This window comes from Thermobia domestica, chromosome 17 (assembly GCF_964235325.1).
Source record: "Thermobia domestica chromosome 17, izTheDome1.hap1.1, whole genome shotgun sequence".
Lineage (NCBI taxonomy): Eukaryota > Metazoa > Arthropoda > Insecta > Zygentoma > Lepismatidae > Thermobia > Thermobia domestica.
This window is the reverse complement of record NC_137470.1, coordinates 165,189,460-165,200,921: the sequence shown is the minus strand read 5'-3', so window position 1 is coordinate 165,200,921 and position 11,462 is coordinate 165,189,460. Positions and strand designations below refer to the sequence as shown.

At 33.1% G+C, this 11,462-nt stretch overlaps 1 protein-coding gene across 1 annotated transcript; it reads right to left on the bottom strand.

Moving 5' to 3' along the window:
* Nucleotides 1-634: 634 nt before the first annotated feature.
* On the bottom strand, nucleotides 635-10,783 carry LOC145673796 (uncharacterized). The gene is made up of 3 exons (XM_081743555.1): nucleotides 10,346-10,783; nucleotides 6,955-7,098; nucleotides 635-1,173 (listed from the first exon to the last, which is right to left on the bottom strand). The coding sequence occupies exons 1-3, from the start codon at nucleotides 10,691-10,693 to the stop codon at nucleotides 1,009-1,011; spliced, it is 657 nt and encodes a 218-aa protein (XP_081599681.1). The 5' UTR covers nucleotides 10,694-10,783; the 3' UTR covers nucleotides 635-1,008.
* Nucleotides 10,784-11,462: the final 679 nt, after the last annotated feature.

Here is an 11,462-nt window from a genome sequence, read left to right as displayed (position 1 = left end):
AGAACAATATCGGGGCAAACCACACCGTGGTAAACAACACGTAATCAAATAAGATTGGAAGATTATAAGCATTGCCTTCTATTTGTCGGAACAGAAAGAATAATAATCTTCGATTATTTAGCACAGATAGAATAAATAAAAAAAGAAAGTCAACATTATTTTTGCAACACTGAGGTTATGTAAGACAAAATATGAACAAATATGTGCAACAAAATATGAAATATACAAATTTGAGACTGTATGCTCCGCGTTTCAAAGGAAATATATAATGGAATCTTTTAACAATGCTACCCACCTTTCGGAGTAAAGTTTTTAAAATATCCACCTCACCTATAGTTTAGAAAATATTTGAGAGCATTTGTACAAAATATCAGGCTTCGAAAATCTGGTAAAGAATAAGAAATGTTTACCCACTTCAAACCCTCCTAGATTTCGAATGCCGTTTTACTCGTAGTGTAAATTCTAAGGAGAAGAGATGTACAAAATTTCAAGTTTTTATCTCCAACGGTTTTGGACATGTGGTTGATGAGTCAGTGGATTTGGTCCTTTAAGCATATTTAATTTATATAATAATGTTGATGTATATTATTTTTAATTTTTTATTTAATTTTTTACATGATACAAGGAAATTTACAAATGTACATCAGCGGTTGGCAGTGTGTAAGACGGAAGTAACACTATCTCATAATTTAAAAGTCCAAAAAAGTTTCAGACTTCTGACTAGTTCGTACACTAAAAATAGTTTGAGAAATGCTGCTCTAAAATTACACGGTATTAAGTAAAAATTTCCGAACTTATGATATTAAAGCTAACGAATATGGCGACGATACCCATAAATGTGAATGAGTGTGTAATTTGACGTTCATATTATGACGTCAGGTTGAGCTTGTACATTAAAGCTGTGAATTGTCACTGCCACTTTCAAACGAACTTTCACACAATATCTTTTCAACGAATTTCCCTTAATCGTTAGTTCAGTACTTTCTGTAGCTATCATCAGCTCTTGCTTCAAAGACTGCTGCTATACGCAACGTACTGCAGAAGTGGATTTGTTTCTAATTCACGAGGATCACCAGTGATGAACGAAAATTTTGATCGTCCAAAACGCTGTTCTAGCAGGCCGTTAAACTTCTTCTCCAGCAGTTTTCCATAGTTTGACCAAACAGTACCTTCCTGAAATGCAGTAAGAAAGATTTATTATTTGCTAAAAACAAGGAACAATGCAAGACACTTATGAATAGAATATTTCAGTTCCAATCATCTGCGGTTGTTGTTATCGCAGCTGAAATGGTCAATCTTTCTTGAATTGAACAAAGCTACATTACATTTAATAACAAAGTGTTATAGTGGAGGAGAAAATATTTAATTCTCCAAATATTTGTAACTTTGTAAACAAAAGTTTGAAAACTTTCTCTGAATTTGTTGAAAAATGCATACATATAAAAAAGAAGTACGAGTCACCGCATTAAAATTTCTCGTTCCAATTGCTTACACTAAATCATGTTGTGCTACAATTGTTATTGAAATATTTTCTTGTGAAATACCAACAAAATTTTAAAGCGTTTTCTGAAAACTACTCCGAAGAAAGAAACTCATCTCCAAAAGTAAACTGTCATTTGTAGATTTTTCCATAAGAAATAACTTATGCCATATGTTATGGTTACTAAAGAAAAGTGTATTTCTAAAATAATAATAAAGTCGCATGAGTGGTATTTCACAAATATGTAAACAAAAAAAACAAAAAAACTCACTCCAAGAGCAGTGATGGACAGTGGGAATATTCCCGGTGGGAAGGAAAATAAAAAATGGGAATATTCCCGGTTTTTTTCCCTGGCATATAAATTCCCGGGAAGGAATTTATTACTATTTCTTTACTATCTTTTCCATCTTATAAGAAGCATATGACTAATTACTTTATTTTCATTTATTATCATTTACTTCTAGGTTTTAAATAATTTGGAGGTTAAAGTAATTGAAATTCGTTGACTGTACATTATGTAACTAATTAATAACATGATTTTTAAATTTTCATTTCCATTTACACTAGAAAGTAGCAAAGTATTAATTTATAAATGATGAAAAGGAACCAGTTTGTAAAGTAATCTAGAAATTCTGTAGAGATAGATGTGAAGTACTATCAATAGAGTCCGAACCACCGTCAGTAAAAGATGGTCTGTCTGCTGTCTCTGATTCGAATCTTGCTTTTCTGAGAAAGAATCAGGTATTGGATAAAGAAATCTCTGTAGTTGTAAATACATATAGGTATACTTTTAAAATGTAATGTTTACATATCAAAATTAGGGTTGCTTCTCAGGATGTTTCATTAGTACCGGTGTTTCCGGACTTGTGTTAATTAGGATTTATTTGCTTCTTTTTACGTGTGTATTCATGTACCAAACTTTCTTGGCGATTTTGTAACAGTGTGTATATTGTTCGAAATAGCATGTTTTCATAAATTAGAGATTTAATAGTACACAGTAAGAACACAGTAACAAAGCACAGTACCTCAAATCAACATTCTGTACATATGCCATCCCATACGCTGGCAACCTTACGAAATTTTTCGAAAGACTACGTATGTTTTCTGGCAGTTACCAACCTAATTTGTTTATAACATTTCAAAGTTTAATATGATTATACATGAAATATTAGTAGTAAAGTCAAGCTTTTAAAATGCACTTATATATAAATTTAAACTCTTTTAGCGGTATAAGCGTATGTGAACTTTCTATACCAAGTATTTTCCCTACATATTTACTTGCATAAAACATATTGTAAGTAAACATACATTTTTATGCGTAGTTTCAAAATAGAATAAAAAATAATAAAATAACATAATACCGTTCAGAATATACATTTCGAAGAATCCTCTGAAGACAAAAGTAATAAATACACTGTGATAAAACGAATTTTATTTTGAAATCATAATATAGTAATAGAATGCAATTTTCTTGTGTTTGTACATAAATTCTCGGAATATTCTCATTTTGGGGATTCTTTTCGGGAATTTACCCATCACTACCCAAAGTAGATTACCCCTTCTGGATATTCTCATAGAAGGGATATATGCAACATTATAAGAATAATAATGAATTGTTTATGAAATATGACCAAAATCGCCAGTGTCGTTTTTGAGAAAGTAATCTCAAAATACAGTCAACTCCAAGAGAAAACTAAGTCTTCTGATTTTATTCGTAAGGAATAATTTACACAATATTATACAGTCATTGATGAAATTTTTACTTATGAAGTACTAACAAAATGGCATGATTCGTTATTGAGAAAATCGTCTAAAAAATTCACCATGAGAATCTAGATTTTATGGGTATTTCAGCGCAAATGAAATATGTCATATTTAAGGTTATTTATGAAATATTAACAAAATCGCCTAAGTCGTTTTTGAGATCGTCCAAAAAAAATTCCACCGAGAATAATCTATCCCTCGTACATTATTTTCAGCACAAATGAAGTATCCTTTATTGTTAAGTTATTAATGAAATATTTAATCATGAAATATGAAGAAAATAGCATGAGTCGTTTTTGAGAAAATCATCTGAAAGAAAACTCACCCTCAAGAATAGACTCCCCCTTCCCTGATTTTTTCCAGAGAAATGACTTATACTACAGTATAGATTTCTTTTTTTAGAAAATTGATTCATAAAATATAGACAAAGTAGTTAGAGCCATTTTCTAACCTTAAGTAAACTACCCTTACTTTTAGGGGTGGAAAGAAAATTCGACCCCCTCCCCTGGAGTATCACATAAAAACTTTAAAATTTGGTTGAGATATGTTAAACGGTATTGCCTCTAGAACTGAGAACATCGTCCGAACTAATGAAAAGAAGAACATACAGACAGGTGCCTAAAAATTACTTTTTCGGTATCTATGGACCATGAAAGTGTAGATCCTCTTCAATCTCGAATTATTTTTTTTTTCACGATCACAAAACTTTTTTCTCTCCTTTCCTCACTCGAAAGTAAAACTGAATTTATGTGTGCGTGTATGTTCCAACATAACTCTAGAATGCCTGGAGCAACTTTAACCAAATTTCGTACATATATTAACTACAGTCTGAAAAAGAGCACTGTTGTTGTGAGGCCTTCTCGAACACCTAGAGGGTAGGAAGAGTAGGAGATGCTTAAAAATGATAGAAACGACTCATATTGGTGTCGAATCCATAGTTCTCGTGGCCATGAGATGATAAGTGACAGTTCTGATGTTCTTTTAGTCCAAGTTCTGCCTCTCCCCCCCCAGTGAGGGTAAGACTCCTGGCACATCTCGAGGGAGTAGGAGGGGTGACATTTAAAAATGACCGAAAACGACCGATATTAGTGTCGATATCTGTAGTTCTTGGGGTCACTGATGTGAACAGTAACGCTTAAATCCAAATTCAGCCCCCACTTGTACTCTTGAGCTAGGGAGTAATGACATGAATTAGAAGAATTTCAGACCTCCATAACATTCATATTCAACAATTTTCAATGGTACACCGTAGATAAGATAGTGTTTGGCAATATACATCTGCTATGATATCAGCAGCATTCCCCCGTTGAGAAATCGGATTCACTTGGCGAGATTTTATATGACGACAATCATTAAAACTTACTGCTACTCGCAGGTACACACTGATAGGTATACATCTATTGTAGACACAAGATCCTAAAAGAAGCTTTCTCGCACGCGCAGCTTCGCCAGTGTTACCGCGTTAAAACAAAACAGGCCTTTTCTGACATGCGATATAAGATAAATGTAAGATAAGTTAAACAGTAAACTAATTTATTGTCTTAAGAATATATGAACAATCCTTCAGTCTTGTTTCTGACTATTTGTCTACAGTAGTTCCAAAATATGTTCCAGAATAGAAAATTGGGAGATTGGGGTAAATATTTTGCTATGAGATAAAAACAATAGCCGCATGAAATGTGTAGCAGTAACTATTTCAGCATTCATGGACGTAGTGATAGATAGAAAATCATCAGAAGAAAGTCAAATTCGATCTGAATTTCCACTGAATCCGATCTGAAGTCCACTCGTTCCAACAACAACAGCAACAAATTGTGTATATCTATCAGAAATCTTACTAAAAACGTAGGAAATGGACAAATTTTTTCCAATTTTGAAAAATTCATTCTCAGAAACGAAAACAAAACAGTACGTTCTCATTGAAACTAATTTCGACTTAAACTTTAGTAAGTGTAAAATTAAAAAACTCCTCATGGGTATATGTCTAGCATACTCGCCTTCCGAGTGGGAAATACGAGTTCGATTCCTGGTGGGAGCTCATGTGGTTTGAACCGAACCTTAAGCTGTAGATGCACTTCTCATATTGCGATGGTGCAGATGTTGGCAACCAACCAAGTGCAAATATTCGAAATGTTATATTTAGATCTGGAATATTTAATCAAACTCATCAGGACTCAAAGTCCTTAGAAATAAAGGCTCTCAATTGAATTTGGTCTAAATGTTACTATCAATCTATGTAACATCCTGTTTTATCTTATTTTCTGTCGTCTTGTCATACCCAACAGGTCTCTTATGACTACATTGTTAGCGTATGCGCCTTTGAAGAGGAAGAATCAAGTTCGAATCCCGGTCGGAGCAAGAGCCTGACTTACTAAAAATAATAGAAAATTTACCATTTTTCTTTTGCTTGTTTTTCATAAGTGAAAGGAAATAATGAAATGCAACTTACCATAGTCGTAGATAATGTTATTGTACAACAGAAAATACAGGGTGTCTCAAAAGTTCCCTGACATAGGCTAACTCTGTTATTATCAGAGTTACGACAAAATGTAAGAGGGAAAACCGTCTCCAAATATAATGTTTTCAATCTAAAGTGAAGGATTCTTTTTTAAATAGGACTAGCCGTTTGGAATGTACACTCTTTATGCGCCCAATGTTAAATGAAAATGCAAAGTTGCCCTTTATCTGCACCCACAACATAACTGAATGAAGTTACTGTCTTTTACACTAACGTGTCGTTGGCCAGCCCCCATTTCAAACAGTAACTCCATTAACATAATAACAGAGTTACCCTATGTCAGGGGACTTCTGAGACACCCTGTATGAACCTGAAGAATTTTGAGTCTTGCCATCCATAGAAATTAGTGTTTTGCCAGAATAACATTTAACCCAAAGTCTAAGTTAAGGCAACGACTAGAGGAACGAACTCAACTGCATTTGATTAGTTATCATCTCGTTTTGAAATCATGTGAACTACTTTTTTTTATAAATATAATAGTTGTATTTAGTTTGTAATGAACAAAATAATTTTAACCTACAATTACTAAAATTAAATAATAATGTTATTTAAAAAGTAGTTCACAGGATACCAAAACAACACGATTTGTAAGCAAATGCAGTTGAGTTCGTTCCACTAGTCGCTGCCTTCACTTAGAGTTTGGGGGAAATGTTATTCTGGCAACACTGTAATTTCTATGGATGGCAACACTGAACATTCTTGAGATTCATATTTTCTGTTGTAGAATATCATTATCTATGATTGTGGTAAGTTGCATTTTATTGTCTCCTTTTACATATGAAAAACAAGCAACAAAAAAATGGTAAATTTTGTAGGGCTTCGTTGCTGAAAGGAACGGTAAACCTAAATCCAATCAAGCCAATCGGCCTACTCAAAAGTTTTTTTTTCTAGCTGTTTCTTCAACTAAGTCTCTCAACCTTATATATTTCCTACATCCAACCCATTGTGTATCCAGCGGGTCTATAGTTGAAGTGTTCCACATGTATGATCCATCTTAAACAACCAGATCCAATTAGTCATACTGTATACCTGTATTTGAAGATGAGTACATATAACCATTCCGTGTTTGCTCTGTTCACATCTGTGTGCACCAAATCTCTTTCTCTATAATTTATTTTCAAAAATCTTCAAATCAAATTGAACTAGATTTTCTTATATTAAATACCAGTACCTACAAGTATCAAAATTTTACCTTGTTATACAGCCGGCAGTTGAAAAAGATCCGACGAAAGTCGTGAACAAACTGCTCAATTGTTTCATAAATGTTGTTCTTTAGCTTATAAATCACAGTCTGAAGGCACATGGGATACTTCACAATTTCATAGTAATCTGGAACCTGAAATATAAACACACATATAAAATAATAATCTAAATAATACTTAGAGTAAAATCTATATGTATAAAAATGTATGTATGTATCTGGTGACGAGAGCGCGCACATTTGTCGAAAGTGTGATCATGTTATAAATGCTAATCAAGATTTGGAAAAATTGAAGAACATTGCTACTATTACGGAAGTTGATGCTAATGTAACTGTGGACAATGGCACGAATTCTTCCCAAATTATTTTATGACCAATATGTTCTAATGACATCTGTATATATGGAAAGATCATTTTCACATCTAAATCGAATTCTCTCTGACAGAAGTCTTTCGCTTGAAAATCTTACGAAATTGTTAATAATTTCAGAGAAGGAACAATATGAAATAACTTTCTTAAGACGAAACAAACTGTTAGCAGTGTAAAACAACTTCACGTTAGTATTTCTTGTGCTTTGAATGTTTTCTAAACTAGTAGCGGGAACTACATGTGAATAAAGAGGGACAGTGTGTTAGCGTTTGTCATTTTGTTTCACTGTTGTTACTGAAGAATGATGAACAGATAGTTTGATCTAGTTCCTTACGGGTTGTCCAATTTTCAAGTTCTGGAAATTATAAATTGTAAGTACTAACTGCAAAATGAAACATTTTGTTTCTTAAGATCGACACTTTTTTCGATTAGAAAATCAATTATAGTCTAATATACTTTTTGAATATTTTAGTGCATTTTTTTCCAAAAGGCCAGTATGTTTGTTTTTTGTTTTATTTTTCCATTTTGAGTGCCAGCCATTTTGGGGTTGTTATTTTTCCATTAATTCCAGGCTCCATTGATAAGTATAATCCGTTACTGTTATTTCCCTCAGTGTAAAAATGGATTCATATATATATATATATATATATATATATATATATATATATATATATATATATATATATATATATATATATATATATATATATATCTGAACGCAAGAGTAGATAGGTGGTAAATGTCAATGAACGATCAGAAACAAATGAACATGGAGTAAACCCATGGACTTCCTATAAATGCTAGTAGACATGCTATCCACTAGAAGCTCACATCGTTTGGAATTAATCTGTGATGCTACCCAAGGGTGTCCCCCAAGCTCATGTAAGCTCCTTCATTGTATTTGTGAATATACAATATTTGGCATAATTTGAATGCAATTTGTCTTAAAATCTTCATATATGCCTTCTGGTTCTGAATGGGCCCCCCAAATTTACAGAGAAATCGGCGCCCTTGAGGCTACCCACCACAGACGAAAGCTATATTAGTGAGCCACTGTGACTCCAGAAGAAATGGAAAGAGATATAAAGTTTGGAGAATGATATCCGATAAATCAAATAAATTGCATATGCATTAAAAGGTAATTGCTACTACAGTTAACTTCTATATTTAGATAATCCACAGAGATTTTGCTCTAGAAAAACCTAACGCTTCGTTCACAGAGATTTCTGGAGATTTGGCTGTAGGAAAAAATCTAGAACTTCATTCATAGATATTTCTGGAGATTTGGCTGTAGAGAAGCCTAGAATTTCATTCACATACAAGTAGCATAAATTAAAAGATGATACAGAAAGGGGAAGAAGAAACTCCAAATTTAGAAACTTTTCAAAATCAATAAAGACTTTCTTTCAAAATATTTTGATCAGTTAAATATATACGTATTACTAAGCAAAAATGCATTTTTTTATGATTCGTGACTATTTCACCAAATTATTAAAACATAATTCTATGCGTAAATAATTACACAAAACTTTATTATGTGTAAGGCTCTGTATGTTTATATGAATATGAAAAGCATAAAAATACAATTACTGCGGACAAATCACACTGTAAATTCATCATCATGGTTATGGTATTTGACAAAAGTATTATATTTTACCACTTTATTCACTTTTAGAATTGTGATATCCAATTCTATTGGAAACAACACTTGTTGCTAAATACATACATATTGTAATGAAAATCATTCCATTTATGATTTGTCACATTCTTGTGGCAAGGTCTTCATGTAAGAACTGAATAATACAAAGAATATGTAATGTGAAAATATATACTTCCATAATTCACTTCAGAGCTTTGAGGTTTGTTAGATTATGTATTAGTATAAAATTAGGTTATCTGTATGGTTATCACGAGCAAGATTTGGAACATTATTGCTTTATGTTATAAAATTTAATAGCATATCTTCTTTAAGTAAAACCATATTTGTCATTGACAATTCAAAACACAAATGAAAACAATGTACTCTTTGTGGCAAAGAGGCTAACACGTGTATTTCCTGTGCACAGGAACCCAGTTTTGATTCCGACTGGAAGTTCTCTCCTCGGATACAGACCTTGTGGATCCATGTAAACTGTTGATCTGTCTCGAATAACCTTGGTGTTAAAAGAGAAGTTATACTCCAAGAAATCAATCAACAAAGAGCAAGAAATGTTAGTTTGTAAACTTTACAGTAAATGAAACATCGTAAGTTACTAGCTGAGCTTGTGCTTTCTACACAGCACATCATTTACATATGGGCATGGATCTCCTTGTCATTCCTCACATCTGTACATGTCCCTTTACAGACACAAGTGAAAGACGTATTGATAAAAATCGGCAAAGGGTGTCATAAAGGGGAAATTTTTTCCTATTATTTTTTCAATATCTTGCACTGTTTGCAAGATTTGAGCCTACTTCCAGATGGAGTTTCTAATTCATGTATGATCAGTGTATTCTTTCTTCTTGCATGCAGTATGTAATAATAAAATACATTACACAGACAATTAATTATAATGTCAGTGATAAATGGTGTTCATTGGACAAAACACTCCAAACAATAAAGATTCATCTTAGACTGGAGAAATGGTTATCCTTCGTTTTTCATTACCATTTGGCTATGAAACAAACGCCGGAGAGATGTGTTAACCTTGTATAGAAACGTGTGGTGTTGGAATGTATAACTCGTAGGATATGGTGCTTTACTTTTTAAAATTTCAGTACTTCCAGTGTACCACTAAAATGTAATAAAGAAATAACGGTCATTTTTTTTAAATATTCAATTAAAACTGAACAATTTACACAAAATTTGATATCATTCAGTGACAACGGTATTGTGGCTTTCGAGATATCATTGTCAAAAAAAATAGCCACAAACATATAAACTTTCCTTGACCACAAACATATAAAAATAGCATTCTAATATATAGATACTAAAAATGCATAAACACAATATGTTTTTTATTATCTTGCTTACCTCTGCAGAGTCCACAGGGTATCTGACGAAATATGATATGTCCATATTCCAAATAGAGTTAAGAATTTCTTCTAGTTTGACCATTGTGAAGTAATTCAGTCCACGGCGTCTTTTCCTGGTCTTCCGAACAGGATTTTCCTCTTCACGGTCTCTGTTTCTGAGGGTGAAACGAGAGTATGTTATGGAGTCGGATGAACTATCAGACATATCATCATTTTTGTTTGAAGAACGTTTGCGTAATTTTCTCCTCCTGCATGTGGCGTTTCTACGTTTAATTCTATTCATAAGCAAGAGAAGAGGATGTGGACAATTGCTGTTTCTATCGGAATATTTTGCAACAATTCTCATTTTCGCTGATATTTCCAGCAGACCTTCAAAGTTTTTGTATTTCGTCTATCATCCGCTTGATGATTTGTTAGTTTTGGCGCATTCCTTAGGAGATCTGAAAAGAGAAGTAGAATTATCTGAGGATTGGTAAACTCATGCTAGTTAGGTTTTTCCAGAAGCTTGATTGCCTATGTAACATTCATAGAACGCCAGGGAGCTAGTATCTGTAAATCTTTAAAATCTTTACTTTTGCGTGTTTGTGTCAATTCCAAAAGAGAAATTCTCAAACTATCGTTGCACTTGTACCCTTTGATTATCTTCACAAGTATGACCTACTGTCCAGACGATTTTAGTGTATGCGAGGGACCTAGTATTAAGAGAGTGTTGCTGTACGTGTAACACGATGCACTCCTTCAAAAATTTAGGGGTAGAAGTAGATCAATGCAACTCTGTCAAAAATGTTCGGGTACACCCTGTTAATCAAGACGTTTTTGTAATAAATAAATAAACAAAAATAAATGGTTGGCTTAAGGATATGCAATTGTATCTCTTCTGTTGCCCCAGGGTGTACATTAGTACTCTATATGCAAAACTATTGGTCCATAGTCTTAGACATTCAGGGCCAATGATCATCTGTGGAAAAAAAAATCGTTGGTTCTATGTGCATGATTGTGGCTTGCTTCTTGTCCCAGAGTACATAATTGTACTCCTCTAGAGGTACAACTCTTGGTACCACAAATTTTCCCACCTGAGTGAGACTCAACATTTGACATTTCTACATTATAATAAA